At 38.7% G+C, this 17,188-nt stretch overlaps 1 protein-coding gene across 1 annotated transcript in view; it reads left to right on the top strand.

The window, feature by feature from the left end:
• Positions 1 to 9,513: 9,513 nt before the first annotated feature.
• The window catches only part of DNAH12 (dynein axonemal heavy chain 12), a 203,106-nt gene continuing 195,431 nt past the window's right edge, over positions 9,514 to 17,188 (top strand). The window contains exons 1-4 of the mRNA XM_058561687.1: positions 9,514 to 9,586; positions 10,265 to 10,462; positions 16,495 to 16,576; positions 16,778 to 16,804. Coding sequence (XP_058417670.1) covers positions 10,293 to 10,462; positions 16,495 to 16,576; positions 16,778 to 16,804 — 279 coding nt within the window. The 5' untranslated portion in view covers positions 9,514 to 9,586; positions 10,265 to 10,292. The remainder of the gene's footprint in view (positions 9,587 to 10,264; positions 10,463 to 16,494; positions 16,577 to 16,777; positions 16,805 to 17,188) is intronic.

Raw genomic sequence — 17,188 nt, 5'->3', positions numbered from 1 at the left:
GGCGTGGAAAGTGTTGCTCAATTCCTCTCCACAGCGTTCCCGACGCTGCTCGCTCTCTCCGGAGGTGTGGTGGGTTCGCCTCAGCCGAGCAGCGCCCACTCGCGGAGCTGAGCCGTTGTGGTAGTTAATAACAACGAACAATGTATAATAACTCCCATTTAGTGAGCGATGACTATGCTAAAAATGTCTTTTACAGATATGAGGTGCAGAGAGGTTAAGTTACCTGCTCAAGGTCACACAGACATTACTGAAAATGAATGACAGGAGACGGAATAGCCAATGAGTAAAAGGAAATCAGAAGTGTAGCTTCACAGAAAGCCAAGTGAAGAAAGTATTTCAAGAAACAGTGATTTTGTGTTGAATATAACTAATATTCTGTGATTAACTGAAGGAAAAAAAAAACCCTTGACGATTCAAAGAGCAAATTGAGAAGTCGCTTCTCTGGACAAATGATGCATTTGTATCCACTTTTCCTTATCCTACAACTAGAATGTTTATTTATGGGGTAGCTAATAATACGCCATACCTTTCCCCTGGCTTACCCTGAGGAAGATAGGCCTTTCGAATTGTCATTACATTATATCAACTGACTAACTGAGCTAAGGAAGGAAGAAAAGTCGAAGTACTCCGGTTTATAGTACCCACATTGATACCAACTCAAGACAAGGTTGACATGAAGGAAGCCACTGTAGAAAAGAAACGCTATTGTAACTTTGAATGACCTCTGACAAACTAACCCAGCTGGATAAGCACCCTCCAGGAGATGTAACTGCTCTGTAGATTTTATGACCCCTGCTTGTGCATGTACCTCCCAGCTGCGATAAGATGATAACTTTGTTTTTTTGAGTTCCTTAGGAATGTGATGACCCCTGAACAGAGAGTCTATGCTGATAGCCATCATTAGTGAAAACGGAAAGATCTGATATGCTGTTCCCAGTCTATAACACCAGAAGGTCAACATTCCTAACCCCCTCCCCTATAACCCCCCAGCCTATATAACTGCTGTAAGATTTTGTGCATGCTTAAGATGGTTCGTTTGGACATGAGTTGGCCATCTTCCCTCTTGCTAGCAAGCTGTAATAAAAAGTCCTTTTTCTCCTAGCAACTTGCCACTTGACTATTGGCATGTGTTGTGGTGAGCAGAAGGCCCCACATTGGGTGGTAACAGTTTGGCGCCCTGGATGGGACATTAAGTCCCGCTCATGGCCAGCTGACCTAGGACGGGCGGCCTGTTGGGTAAGTCCCTAGTGGCTGCTGAGGCTCTCTTTGTCCCGGGGATCTGCCCTATCTGCTCTCCTGTGCCGATGCCGGCTGCCTCCTAATGCTGATTGTGGTAGGAAGAGAAATGGCTATATCTGCTGGGTCAATGGGCTCACATCTGGAGTAGGGTAAGTCACCTTGGGGGTCCACCACCGAGAACTTTCCTTCCCTTCCATCTGGGGTCCCCTCTTTGAGAAGGGGGACCATCTGGTAAATAGGGTGCCCTACCAGAGTGGGAAGAGGAATAGGACTTCACCCAGAATGTAGGAACCAGTGTCTAGTGTGTCTGTATTTGTGTCTGTAAAGAGCTCCAGGATCAGACGTCTTTTGGATTTGGGTGAGTGACCTTGTTAAAATGCACCTGTGCCTAAAATTGTCTAATATCTTATCAGGATTGTGGGTTAGAGGCCCCACTGGTGAGATTTGGTTGCGGGGTTAAAGTCCCAAGGCTAGGATTGTGGGAGACAATATAAAGATTACAGACGTTGGGGCACTCAAAAAGATCGGGTTAGAGTCCCAAGCTCTGGATTAGAGTCCCAGAGATTGGATTTCTGTATCTGTTCATATTTGTCTATGTTTGACTGTGCTATTTGTTAAAATTGGCTGCTTGGGAACTGAGTTTCTCGGTGACTGTAACAAACTGCCTTTTAGACTAATTTTATGAGAGTCTTCTGACTCTGAAGAAAATAGGTACTGTTCCTTCTGGTCCTTTGGGATGTTCTCAGGTGACTGGGGACTTTACGGAGGTGTTGCGGCATCTGCCCATGATATGCAACTGCTTCATAGGGACCCCTCCTGAAAAACATATCTTATTGGGCCCTCAATGTTCATGGTGAGGCAATCGGCAGTGGCAGCTCATCCGGCAGCTCATCCGGGGCTTAAATCACCTGAACTTTGTGGGTGCCAGGGCACATAAGGGAAAGAGCCGACCCCTTGATTATTCTTGGGGGAGCTGCTCCCACTAGCTCACTATCCGACCTTGTTTGTTGTGGCCACCTTGATAAAAGCACCCTAAAATGGAGATAACTGTAAACAACTGACAAGATAACTTGGGATAATTTAAAATTACAGTGGCTGGGCCAGCCCCGTGGCTTGGCGGTTAAGTGCGTGTGCTCCGCTGCTGGCGGCCGGGGTTCAGATCCCGGGCGCGCACCAACGCACCGCTTCTCCGGCCATGCTGGGGCCGCGTCCCACATACAGCAACTAGGAGGGTGTGCAGCTATGGCATATAGCTATCTACTGGGGCTTTGGGGGGGAAAATAAATAAATAAAATTATTAAAAAAATAAAAAAATAAATAAAATTACAGTGGCCATTTTGGGCCCTTTTTGAGACTCCAAACCAAGGAACAAGGAAAAATCTTTAATCTTCAAAGAGTCAAGGGCTCCACCTTTCAACCGAAAGTTTCCAAAAGGTGTAAATGTTTACAGAGAACAGCAGAATCTTACCAAGCTTTTTTTGTGTGTGTGTGAGGAAGATCAGCCCTGAGCTAACATCTGTGCCAATCCTCCTCTTTTTGCTGAGGAAGACTGGCCCTGAGCTAACATCCATGCCCATCTTCCTCCACTTTATGTGGGACGCCGCCACAGCATGGCCTGACAAGCAGTGCATTGGTACGCACCCAGGATCCGAACCTGGGCTGCCAGCAGTGGAGCGCACACACTTAACCGCTATGCCACGGGGCCAGCCCCCACCAAGCTTGTTTTGTGTCCTGAGGGCTTGGCTTGATAATTGTCAGGTTGTAGGGGGATCTCAAAATATGGTCGGATGAAAATATAGTTGCATGGGGCCGGCCTGGTGGCGTAAGCGGTTAAGTGCGTGCACTCCGCTGCGGCGGCCTGGGGTTCGCTGGTTCGGATCCCTGGCGTGCACCGATGCACCACTTGGCAAGACATGCTGTGGCGGCATCCCATATAAATTGGAGGAAGATGGGCATGGATGTTAGCCCAGGGCCAGTCTTCCTCAGCAAAAAGAGGAGGATTGGTGGATGTTAGCTCAGGGCTGATCTTCCTCACACACACAAAAAAAGAAAATATGGTTGCACGTCATTTTGTGGTCAGAGATGGTCGGACAGAGATACGTGTTGCACTCCTGTTTGTGGCTAAGAGTCCTACCAAACTGCTGTCAGCCTCAGGGGAATTACATTGGCTATTTGAAGAAAGCCTTGGCTGGGCCTTCATGGTAAGGGTCCTGATTTTAGGGATGCTTTAAATTTTTGAGATCTGATTCTATCTGTGGCATAAATATAATTTTGATTAGCTGTGCCTAAATTCTGAAACAATGGGAAACACTAATTCGATCCCCACCTGAAACCCTGTAGGCTGCACTCTCCTGAATTAGGCGACTTTCAGCTACAGGTAAGCAGTAGGAGCTACTGAATATTCATTGGTTTATTGATCCTTCTTCTCCCAAGAGACGGTCGCTATTTTCTCTTGTTTCTGTTTTTTGTGTCATCTGTCATAAAGGAAAACCCATGGAGCAAGACACAGGCATCTCCATAAGCCTGTTGTGTGGTCAGGCCCGCAGTAGACTTTGCTGTAGGGCCCCACCTATGGAATATGCGCATAAGGTGGAAGCTATTGCTAACAGAGCATCTTGGAAGCCAAAAGAGCCACAATATTGGTGGGCGAGGGTCGAGCAGTTAAAAGCCATTAGGGTGCTCGCCACCTCAAGAAGTCTCCTGTGAAAGGATAAGTTGGGTCATGGAATGGGGTAGATGATACAGGTCCCCTGCCAACTTCAAGAAAATGTCTGTGCAATGATGAGGTACTCTGTAAAGCACACACAATCCCCAACCCCATGGCACCTCCCCCCTAGGTATTAGTCTGACTCCAAGAGACCCAAAGCATGGCTAAAGCTGTTAATGTGCGTATAAGATGAGTTTTTTTTTTTTCCCTCTTTTTGTTGTGTTCTATGCCTTGGGAGCTTGCTTTGTGACTTCTTTGGTCATGAGGAGTTCCAGTCCATCAGGGACCTTTGTTGTCTCAAACTTTGTATTTGTTAGTGCACTACCACCTGTGCAGCGGAAGCCTTCGCTTTCTTGGCCTATTTTTTTGGAAGTGAACTTTCTGGATCTTGTGAGGGCTACTCCTTTTGCAGTCTCTTTTGGGGACGCCTTGTGCCCATAGTTAAGCCATAAATGCTTGTAGATATTGGGATATTAAAAACTGACAAGGCAGATATCTCCCAGAAACTGCATCTTGGGGAAAACTTGAGTGGCTTCTCTGTGCCTTTATGATGTAGTTGGACAGGTAGATCAACCTATAATGACATTTCAGTTACAACCCAATTTCTGAGAAATTAAGAGCAATTGTCCTTAAAAAAATCCTTGTAAGACTGGAAAAGCAGCTCTAGAGGCAGTTCAGATTCCACCCAGTCCCTTTATCTGAAAAAGGATTGTCACCTCACCTCTCTGGGAAGTGTTATGTAGCTCATCACCAATTTCTAAGACTGAAGAAAAAAAAAGAGTAAAAGGGCAAAAAATGGCCATAGGAGTGCGCCTGGCCAAAAATCTAGCATCTCGAGTGTCTTCTCCACAAATATTAGTAAAAAGGCTTAAAACAAAGATTTGGATTCATAACTGGGGAGGCTTGTGCCTGATACATGGCAGTAATAGCTATGTAGTCTCCGTATGTGTGTCTATATGTATGTTATATATGTGTGATATTTTACCTCTGGATGGTATGGTCAAAATGAAGAGCTCTATTCAATTAACTTGAAGTAAGCGCTTACAAAAATTATTTCTAAATGCAGTTAACCCAAGTGTCTTTCAAGTTAACAGGATATAAATTAATCTTTGGCAGATGAAAGCTGGTTTAAGTTTGTTGGTTTGATTGACAATTGTTGGAAACAAATAATTTAGATAGATGAAAATAAGTAAGAGTTTTTGGGTACAATAATTATGTTTTATGGTCTGTAAACTTAAAAAAAAACAGCTTCCAAATTCCTTTTGGTAACTTAAAACTTTACAGTTTTTGATAAAAGTTCATTGAGTATTTGGGTCATTTTCAAATAAGATAAAATACTGAAACATTATTGCTAAACATATCTAAGTTTATCTACTTTTGGCTTATTGCAGAAAAACTAAAAGGTGTTTTGGGTCTATTAGTAAACATGTCTTGTGTTTTATTAAAAGATTGTACTATAAAGTAACATGTTTCCAGAAATTATGAAAAGTGTTTGCCAAGAAATAAATTTGCCAAGCCACAGAATGCCAATATAAAAGAAAGTTTGTAACTGCTTATTTAGTTTTTCTTAGAAGTCAAAGTCTATAAGGGTTAAAAAATTCTAATTAATATATATGATTAAAGTTTCTAAAAATTAATAAGGAAAACAGCTCCGTATACTAGGAAAGTAAGATGTATATAGTAAAGAAGTTATAAAGAATGTAAATATTTTGTTTGGTTAGTTAAGAAAGATAAATTTGTTCCAAAGTACTAGAAGGGAAGAAAGGAAGACATGGGACAAATTCTGAATGTAAAAAGAAAGTTATAGAAGGTTTGTGGAAGAGGGATTCTGGAAAAAGAGTTTTATGCATGGTCAAGTTGGCTGAGATTAAAGTAAATCCAACTGAATAAATGAGTTTTAATATCAAAAGTAAGCTGGTACAAAATTAAAATTTGGTCTTCTTTCTCTTAAAAGGATAATTTTCTTGAACTTGATAAAGAGATTGTAAAAGATTTTTCTTTACCTTTGGGTAAGTCTACCTAAAAGACAGAAAAACTGTATGGAAATAATTTCCTATGTTCAAAAGGACTAAGGTCTCTCTATTAAGTTTTTTTTGACTATTTTAACTCTCTGTTTGCCCTCGACTGTTTCTGTTGTCACTTTAAATGGATAACTGAGCATTGCTTTGCAGTGAGCATTATTTCCTATTTGATCACGTGTTTTAAAAACTTTTGTTATTTTTGACAAGCTCCCCAAAATTCATATCTTAAATAAACTCTTTCTTTTGACTTTTTTCTTTGAGGATTTTCAAAGGGCCCCTGGAACTTCTCAAAGAAATTTGTTCTCTTCCTATGAGGAGGAAGATACTAAACTTATTAGGCTTATTCAGTATGTAAAATTAAATGGAAAGTGTTGTCAAATAAGTGATGATAAACCTTCTTAGGTGATATTGTGTGGGTAAATGTTATTGATATAGGTGTTTTGAAATTGTATAACATTACTGAAATTCTGATCTGTCCTGGTTATCAGTCTGGTTCAGGTTATTGTTTTAAAGTATTGTATGTCACAAAAGTAACCAAATTTCTTTGTCAATTGCCATTTTGGGGTCTTGTTATTTACAGACAGTTATTGTTTGATGCTTTTGTAAAATATGTTTCATCTTCAGAGAAATACAGGGAAAGGAGTCTGGCACTTACTCTAGAATACAGGTTTCTGATAAACTTTCAGATTATAAAACTGAACTGGGTAAGAAACTACAGAATTCTCATGGAGAAACTTCTGACTTCATGAAACTGCTAACAGAAGATTAAGATCAAGAATTGAGGGCCGGCCCCGTGGCTTGGCAGTTAAGTGCGCGTGCTCCGCTACTGGCGGCCTGGGTTCGGATCCCGGGCGCACACTGACGCACCGCTTGTCCGGCCATGCTGAGGTGGTGTCCCACATACAGCAACTAGAAGGATGTGCAACTATGACATACAACTATGTCATAGTTGCACAGATGGTTCTTTTGGGCTTGAGTCGGCCATCTTCTCTCTTGCTAGCGCTGTAATAAAAAGTTCTTTTTCTCCCACCACCTTGCCTCTTGACTATTGGCATGTATTGTGGTGAGCAGAAGGCCCCACGTTGGGCAGTAACAACATTAACAAACATGAATTTTGAAATGGCATTTTTCTTATCCCCAGCATTTTCCTTCATTCACTTTTGCAGAACTCAATCAATCTTAAATCATCCTATTTAAAGAAAGATAAAAGTCCTATTAGAAAATGTGACTTTCCTTCAAGCAAGCCGATTTAACCCTGTGGCAAAGTCTTAATCCTGGTTTTGAGATAGATGCCTTAAAGTGTCATATTAATACTGAATTTCTTAATCTCAAATTCAATTTCTTAATCTCAAGTGCCTGATGTGCAGTAAGCTAATCACTGAGACATCAGTACTTGGAGATGGAGAAAGGTTTATTCGAATTGGCTAAACTGAGAAGGCAGGAGGATAGGTTCTCTCAAGAGAAGAAAGCAGGGGGTTTTATAGAGCTAAGGGGCTTGGCAGGAGGAGTTTTAGAGAAACAAAAGGGGTAATCCTTGTTTCTTTCACTCCAGACAAGGCCTTGGGCACTCTGACTTCTGGGCATCAGTGGCAGCTGGGGGCTGGTTATCTGGTGATTGTAACTTCCTTGAAGGCATTCTTTTTCTTCTGCAAAACAAGCTCATAAATCCTTGTTACCTTTGAGTCATGCTTCAGGTTAAACAAGAAAATAGCAAATTAACAAGATTAACTTCTTTTCACCTATGTCTGTGTTAAGAACAAGTTCGAAAGGTAATCATGTTCTTATTGAATATTTACAGTAACCCTCAGGCACCTGGCTTCAATAATTCTTTCTTTTAGTTTTTTTTTATATTTTCATTTTTTTTAAAGAGTAAAACATACGCATAGTGAGAAAAAGTAATCTTTCTACCTGTGACTCCTGTGCGTACACAAACATTTATGAATATATACTTTCTTCTACTTCTTTACACAAATAGGAATGCAGTATACCCATGTTCAGTACCTTCCCCTTTTCATTGCCTTTTGTCAGTTCTTTCAAGGGAAAGTGTCTGAAAGTGTCTAAAGTGTCTGAAAGTGTCACAACTTCCCATAAAAAGTTTAATTTGAACTAAACAGATCTAAAATTAATACATAATAAATGGTGTGTTTGAAGCCTAACCAAATTGACATATCAAAAAACCATCACATACTTACACAAGCATTTTGTTTTCTACAGAAAGGCAGTTTGCTTTTACAAGCCATGAAGATGTTTAATTTGTTCATTCACTCAAATGATGTTTTTAGAGGACCTACTGTGTGCCAGACACAATGGTGTATGCTGTACTCATTAAAAAAAAATTCTGTACATGGTGACTGGCACATAAAAAAGGCTCAAATATTTGTTGAATGAATGCCATCAATACACCACCAGGACTTATTCATCCCCCAGTTTTATTTATGCTCATAGTATTTGTGTAGGCTATTATCCTTTAGATGGAGTATCCATTGTGCAGCCTCAAATAGCAAAGTTTCACATTTCTGTCTCCAAGCATACTCACAAAATTTACACACCTTAAACCTTTTTGCCAAGGACTTCCTAAAGGAAAGAAACTAAGAAAATTTGGAAACAAATGGTTTAGATAGATGAAAATAAGTAAGAGTTTTTGGGTACAATAATTATGTTTTATGATCTCCTTCTGCAGGCATTCAAGTTTTCTAATTTAATTAGACCATTCATCTTTATGTTAACCATTTTCCAACAATTTTCTCCATTTCTAGAATCTTCTCTTGTCTTCTCTCCCAATTTCTATCTTTTACAGTTTTTACTATTATCTTATGGGCTTTTAGTAAGAAGAAGACATAAACACATGTGTTTCATCAGCCAGAGGAGTTTTTTTCTCCATAAGTATAAATTTTAAAACACTTATTAATGAGTGTAATGGCTGAAACAGCCCATAAAAGTATCCGGTTTCAAGAAAGATCAGTTATAAAGGACCAGTTTTGCCTGTAAAGAAAAGTACAAAAGTAGACCTTCGTAAGTGGTCCACCATCAGAGAAAAAACTTCTTTAGATAAAGGAAAAGTGTTGTATAAACAAATGCCAAACATAGAAACCAGATAAATTACCTTGTTGAGTAGTTACAATATTTACAGGGTGGTCACTATGGGGACACTTGAACACTTGATCCTCCTTTGAAAGTGAGTGCTTACATCTATTTTTCAACAGATCCAAATTTCCTGTCTTGCGGTTTTCCACAGTTTGAAGATCCTGATTCCCTGGACCCCTTCCAAAGATAGGCAATTAGGTAAAAAAAAAAAAAAAAAAAAAAAAAAATCTCGTTTACCCACCCTCCACTTACTTGAGTAATGAATTATTGTTGTGACGGGTAATCCTAATCTGCCGCAGCTCAGCAACTGGCTCTCCAGGTGACCTCTACCCAGGCTCTCCAACGGCCACCGCGACAGTTTCCATGGCAACAACTTTGTTTCTTCGCGGCGGGCGACCGCCCAGCTCCCCGGGAGCCGGCGGGGTTCCGGAGATTTCACCTCTCATATTCCCTCTTCCTTTCACCAGAGGAGAAGCTCACTGAACGTTTGCCTCTTATCTGTGCAGCCGGGAAGTAGTGAAAAACGACCAGACAGGTACTTCCCTGTCCTCAGCTTTTCTCTTCACCCCTCTCCCAGGGCAGGAGATCGCGGGTTGGGTGCCAGCAGAAATACTCTCTTTTTCGGGACAGGAATCTCCAAAATCTGTGGGCATCCGTGGCAAATGCAGTTATTATCACTGTTAATTGTTCAGCATTTACATGACATTTTAGATTTCCTATGTATTAAGTACGCCTATTTTTTGCTTGATCATAGTATCACTTTCTAGGAAGGTAGTAAGACTGAGACACGGTATTGATGTTTAAAAATATTAATGATGTTCAATATCAGCTTTTTTTGGGAAAGGGTTTATACCTCAACAACCGGATTTTGTTGTTGTTGTTGTGATTTACATTTTAGGGAAAAATTTAAACCCAGAATTTTAGAACGGTAAGGGTATTTAGGGAGCATCTAATGCAGTTCCTTAATTTCATCCCTGAGGAAACTGAAGCCCTAATCAGGAAGTGACTGGCTTCATTTCTTCATAGCAAGTAGATGGTAGAGCTCTAACAGGAATCCTCCCCCATTTATCTTAACTGCCATTCTTTACACTAATACCATGCTTGGGAGGAAAATCTAAAAGGACCTAGAAATTTTGGTATTGATATGTGAGATATATTATATATATCAAAGCTAGCTTTCACAATAATGGCTTTATGGACTTTTTCTCCTCAGAGCGTATTTTAATCTTTAGGGGACCAAAATGTCAGATTCAAACAAAGCTGCCATTGCAGCAGAAAAGGAGGCTCTGAAGTTGAAGTTACCTCCCATTGTCCATCCCCCTGAAGACATAGGTGTTGACACACCAACACAAAGAAAACTGCTGAATTACAGAAGATCCAAGGAGCAGCAGAAGACAATTAATGAGTTAGTGTAAGTAGCATATTAGTAAAAAATTCTTGTTTGGAATTCAAGTGAAATGATTAGTGTTAGTATTCTCATAAAAAGCTTTCACTCTGTGTATTGTTCATGGGCAAAATACCAGCTTCAGGTTCAATTAGGAAAACAATTGAAAAAGTAATCATAATCATTGTGAATGTTATATAGTTCTTATGCTAATCGGTGCTTACTCTAAGCATTGTTTTTATCACTTCACCTATACTTCTCACAACAACACTATAATATGGGTACTATTGTTATCTCTATTTTACAGATGAGTAAACTGAGATGCAGAGAAGGCACATAGCTGGGATTTAGATGGGACAGTCTAGTTCTAGAGTTCACATCTTTAAGCACCACACTATTCCTCCTCTCAATATATTAACTGGTCCCTGAAAGTAAAACCAAGCAATTGGGCCTCTAGAAATAGCACTGCATTTGAACAAATACTTAATAAAATATCTTGAAACTACTTGTACTTAAAATTTTTTCTATACAAAGGAAAATATAGTCCAATATCCTGCCCTTTCCCCTTCAATTTGATGGAAGTTAAAACTAATTTAGGTACCAGTTACCAAAGGCTGTGATAAAGGTGGTTCAGTTCAGTTCAGCAATGACTGAGAATTTCCTAGGTAGTTGACTTTGATAGGCTCTGGGGATAAATAAGAAGAAAAAGACAATGATCTCATCTGTGAGATTCCAACCTAACACTGAACTATAAAAAGGGGAATTTCTCTCTGGTGGATTTCTACTTCTCTTTCTGCATTCTATTTCCTTTCTTGGTCTGCCTTACTTATACATATTTTTGTAACTGACTATGTTTTACTGTCTGTTACATTGTTGATGATCATACTGTTGCTAGTTTAATAATTTAAATTTTCGCTAATTTTACTTTCCTTACAATTAAACAGGTCTGTTAATCATATAACTTTTTTAGATTTACATTTTTATTAGTCTGTCAATCATCTAATCATATTTAAATCCAAATATATGAGATATATTAACTAATGTCATTGTATGTATTATTGGAGACCCTTTATCCTCTTCATTGCTAAGACTCTACTCAACGTTTCAGTAGACATAGAGAATAGAGAAGGGAGTTCCTTAGGAGTTATATGTTGTTCTTACTCCAAAACCTTTCATTATCTCACATTGCTGTGTTGAACTACTTGGAGTTCCATGAATATATTATATTTTTCATAGTTTAGTGAAAAATAAATTTCACAATTGCTCTCTGCAGTTTCCTTCACTGAAAAGTATTTGTCTGCCTGAATACTTATACTAGTTCTTCAAGGCTTAGTTTATGGATCACCTCTTCTGGAAGGCCTTCTCTTAATCTCCTTCCTGCAGCTTTACCTCTTTCTACATATTTCTCTTACATATGTTTATTTAGCAGATATTAAATACCTACTGTCACACAGACACTTGTTACTGGGGAGACCATAGAGAGCACAACAGAAAGGGCTGTGTCTTTGAGAAACTTATATTCTAGTGGCAGGAGCCAGTAAACATGTTTTTTTAAAAAAGAGTATGTTAACCTTTTAATGGGGATGGGTACTATGAAGAAATAAGATAGTGGGATAGAGAGTGACAGGGAAGATACTCCTAGGAACATGGCAGGAAAGGCCTGTGGTGTTGACGTTTAAGTAGATATATAAAGAATAAGAAGCTTGTCATTTAAATAAACGTGAGAACAGCACTCTAGCAAAGGGGATAGCAAGCATGAAAGATCTGAAATGTGAATGCTTTTAGTATGTTCTAGGAATTGACAAAGGCCAATGTCACTAGAGTATCAGGAGGCCTGGGGAAGAGTGGTATCAGCTGAAGATGGAGAGAAAGGTGGGGGCAGATTGTGAAAGGCTTTGTAGGCCATGATAAGGAATTCAGATTCTAGTTTAAGTGCAGTGGAAGCCGTTGAAATGTTTTAAACTGGGAAGTGACATGAAATCCAACTTACATTTAAAAAATATCACTCTGGCTATTAAGAGGGAAAGAGGGCAGGAATAGAAGGAAACAAGGAGACCAGGTAGGATGGTTTTGTAGTAGCATAGATGGTTTGGATAAGGCTGGAGACAGTGGAGGAGGAGAGAAGTAGATTTACAGGGGATATGTTTTCGATGCAGAATCGATAGAACTTGCTATTAGATTTGCTTTGGTAACAGGGTAGATGATAGTGTCTGTATTTATAGAGAAGTGGAAGTCCAGGAGATGGGAGGAGTAAAAAGCAATAATTCTCTTTTGGAGTTGAGTTGCCTATGTGACATTTAAGGGGAAATACGTTAAGTGGGCAGTTGGGTATATAAAAGGAGAGGTCTAGGCTAGAGATACAAATTTGGGAGTCAGCAGAATGTAGCTGATTTTTAAAACTATGGGGAATCTTTGAAATCACCTAGAGAAAGAAAGAAAAAAAATTGAGAGGAGTCAGGAAGAAAAGCAGAAGAGCAAGATGTCATATGCAGAGAGAGAGCAGAGTATGTTATAACACAATGTATTGTCATTTATTTTCTTAGTTGTTGTTCGTTTCTACTTTACTTTGACATGCTTAAGGACAAAGGTCTCAACACAAAGCACGGTGTCTGGCATATTATTGTAGGTGAATGAATGACAGAATTTTTTAAGGAGGAACTTTAATGTTTTATACAGATTTGTAGTAGTAGTAACTCTCTCATTTGAGTTCTTAATAAAAAATACTGCCTTGGGGCCAGACCCGTGGTGTAGTGGTTAAGTTCGGTGCACTCCACTTCGGTGCCCCAGGTTCATAGCTTTGGATCTTGGGAGCAGACTTACAACACTCGTCAGCCATGCTATGGCAGCGACCCTTGTATAAAATAGAGGAAGACTGGCACAGATGTCAGCTCAGGGTGAATCTTCCTCAAGCAAAAAAAAGAGGAACACTGGCAACAGATGTTAGCTCAGGGCAAATTTTCCTCAGGAAAAAAAAAAAAATAACTGCCTCAAAATTACCTGAAGCAGAGTGCTGTATTAATACTGAGATTAGAATTGTCATATGTTTTATTTGAGAAAAATGCATTTGGAATTAAAGGTTTTATACCAGAAACACATTTTTCTGGATGGCCATGGATTTTGTGATTCTCCATCCCTTACTACCTCTACCTGTTAGGCAATAGGAGTGTAGACTTCCCTGTTTCAAAGGCAAAGTGAGGTCTGTGGATAGTGAGACTTCCAGGGGTAAGTAGGTTATAAGGAGTTGTGGGCAGAACTGGGGCCCCTGCTGAAATCAGTTCCTGGGAACACTTGGCTGAGCCAAAATCATTTTGTAGCTTTCCACAGTCCCAGGAATGAGCCACTTCTTCCTTGGTCACTACCTCCCTCTTGATTCAGACCAACCTTTCTCTCCTTCACTGCACGTAGCCTCTCACACAGTCCTTTGAAATTATTTAGTTTTTGTTTATTTATTTGTTTTTGCAGCAAAAACAGACAAGGAGTGAAAAGGATCACTCTTACATTCTTCCCAGCTCTTTTAATTTATAGCCATGCTCCAGGAAATTGTTGCTGTATTAAAGGGTGGCATTTATATAAAAAGAGCTCAAGAAAGTTATTTTTATGTTGGGATAACTGCAGAGCAAGCCAACTAGTGCCAACTAGCATACCAAAGTATAAGGCAAATTCCTTGAAAGTATCGATCCCTGAGAACTGGGCTGTTCATGGAGATACTGATGGATGAAGGAGTCTGGCCTGGGCCCTGATGATTAACAAAAAAAAGAGGAAGGAGGATATTCTAGCCGCAGTTTTTACTTCATGAGAAAAAGCCTTTGGAATTTTAGTTTTAGTCAGGCTCAGAAAGTTTCAGTAGGGAAATGAGGCTACTCAAAAAAGCTAATTCAGTTTTAGGCTGCTTTAATAAATGTAAAATGTCTAGAATGGGGGAGAGAAATTTTCACTCTGCACTGGTCAAGCGACTCTGGAATTCTGGGATCACACTTTAAGAGGGACATTGATAAACTATAATAGCTACAGATAAGAGTGAGGAATTTTGAAATTACCTCATTTGAAAGAAGCTAATTCATTCACTGAATGAGAGTATCGACTTGGCATCAGACAGGCATAAATTCATATCCCATCTCTGAAGCTTATTAGCCATGTGAATTTGGCAAGTCAAGTAACTTTACTTATCTTTACCTTTCTATATCTATAAGATGGAGATAAGAATAGCCTTTACCTCTTAGGATTTTTGTGAGAGTTAAATGAGATCCATGCATATAAACTTCTTAAGCCAGTGCCTAGAACATAATAAGCTCACCATAAAAGGTAACTTTTATTGACAGGAGTAGTTGAAGAAACTGGATAGGTATCATTAACTTTCGGAAGGGTAACAGAAGAAGAATATGACTTTTTGTATATAACTCCAGAGAATAGAAGTTACAAGGATATAACTCAATATAAGAAATTTGTTTCTAAGAGTATGAGCTAGCTGACAATAAATTGGGCTACCTCAGAAAGTGATGAATGCCATTCCCCCTCACCTGTCCCAGGGTACGACTTGATATTTTTGAGAATATTCATGCATCAAATAAGGTACTGAACTAGACATGTGAGTTTTTTTCCAAATCCACTATTCTGATCATTCCTTCCACAGATATTTATTGACCTTGATGGACACTAAGTGGTATGCATAGAGCAGTGTGCAAAACAGACATGGTCATTATCTTTATGGGGAATACTAGTCTGTGCTTTTATGATTCCAGTGGCCATCTTTTCCTTGAAATTCCTTTTGATTCTCCTCTTACCTCTCTGACCATGCCTCCTTTGCCTCCTTCAGTTGTTGCTCTTGTTCATTCCTGTCATGCTTGGCATCCTCCAATCTTCTTTCTCAGGTATCCTTTCTTTTTTTTGTGTACCCTCTGCTTTGGCCATCTCTTCCAGTGTATTTAGCCTTTACAGACTGGGAGATTTATCTTCCTAAAAATGTCTCCATGCTCAAAGACTCTCAGTGACTCCCCATTGTCTGCTGAATAAAAAAGCTTACTGTTTGAGGCCCTTGGCTGGATATTCCAATCCACTTCTCCAAATGTATCTCTAGCTGGTCTTGTAACCTCTGGGCAAATTGGACAACTCCCTACTCCCCATTTTTTTCCTTTGATCATTCCCTTGCCTTCTTGTTTCTCAGGGTCTTTATTTTTTCAGATCCATCTACCCAGGAAAATCACATCTCCACCTGAAATTCTCTTCTTCATTTAAACTCATTGCAAGTGCTAACCTGTTCATGTAGCCTCGATGGATACCTCCAGGGGGAAGTAAACTTGTCCCTCCTCTGAACCATCAGGGTCCATACCTTTCATATAGCATTCTGTTTTTATCTTCTCACCCTTTTAGTTTGTAAATTCCTTGAGGTTTGTTGTTGCTATATTTTAGTAAAACCTAATAGAGTATCTTGCATAATATAAGCATTCAATAAATATTTGGTGACAGAAGAATGGATTATGTGATGGTATAACTTTATTTAAAGAGGAAATTATATTTTATGGATGATAAATTCCTACACTCAAAACTGTTTATTGAGCACCTACTATGTGCCAGGTACTGTTCTGGACACTAGGGATAAGGCAATGAATAAAACAGCCTACGACATGTAGTATGTCAAATGGTGGTAAATGCTGTGATGCAAGGTAAGTGAGGATAAAAGGGATGGATAGTGAAGGAAGTGCTACTTAATATAAGTGGTAAGGGAAGGCTTCTGTGATAGGGTGGCATTTGTACAGAGATAATACATATAAGGGCCCATTATGCATCAGGATTAACTTAAAAATTGTCAAGTTATAATTGAGAAAATTTGATTTGTATTTTTAGTCTCATCCTTTTACATTACACATGAATAATTTGAAAATTAATGTCTCATTAATAATGGCTATTGGGATTTGTTTCTCACGGAAAAGTCAGAAAGAAAAGACTCTTGAATATCTCTTCTTTAAGTATAGTTGAAAAAATGTTCAAATTATAATGTTTTAATAATATATCCTAATGTTATATTTAAGAGAGTCATACATTTTTCTAATTATAAATTTCAGAGTTGATGGAGCCAAAAGAAATATAGACAGAAGACTGGGTAAAAGAACACCTTCATCACCAGAGCCAGATTATCCTCCAGCTGTAAGTTTATGTTTTTCTTTAAAAAATTTACCTTTATAGTATTTTGATTCTTAATTATTTTAAGTCAATTTCAATATAACTATTATTTTTAAAAGAATAATACATATATTTTAAACTATTTATATTTTTAATTTTTAAAAATTTAAATTACTTAAAATTTTTTCTTGATTTAATTATGTCTTGTTTGTTTGCTTTTGACAGATGACCAGTGAAATTAAAAAGAAAGGAGTGAGTTCAATTGTTTGTATTTCTTGTTTTGAAATGTTCAAAGAAGTTATTACAAAGTAGGTCCTTCTAAGACCACCTGCTAAGTCTCATTCTAAAAACGAAAGACATTTAAATATTAAGGTTTTTATTTTCTCTGCCCAAAGGAACAAATGTGTAATGGATCACAATATGGGTTTGAAGAGTTATATTTTTGTTACCATTCCTTATTTGAGGGTTAGTTATAAATATTTTAGTTCTTATTCCAAACAAATAGAAAAATATATTCAAAGTGAAAAATATTCAAAGATGCAAAGGAAATGCATCTCCCTTTTTATTGTCCTAACATTGATATAGTGATAATTACTTATTAAGAATCTATTGTGTGCTAGCCACATCTAGATGCTT

This window comes from Diceros bicornis, chromosome 2, assembly GCF_020826845.1.
Source record: "Diceros bicornis minor isolate mBicDic1 chromosome 2, mDicBic1.mat.cur, whole genome shotgun sequence".
Classification (NCBI taxonomy): Eukaryota; Metazoa; Chordata; class Mammalia; order Perissodactyla; family Rhinocerotidae; genus Diceros; species Diceros bicornis.
This window is presented reverse-complemented; position numbering and strand designations above follow the sequence as displayed.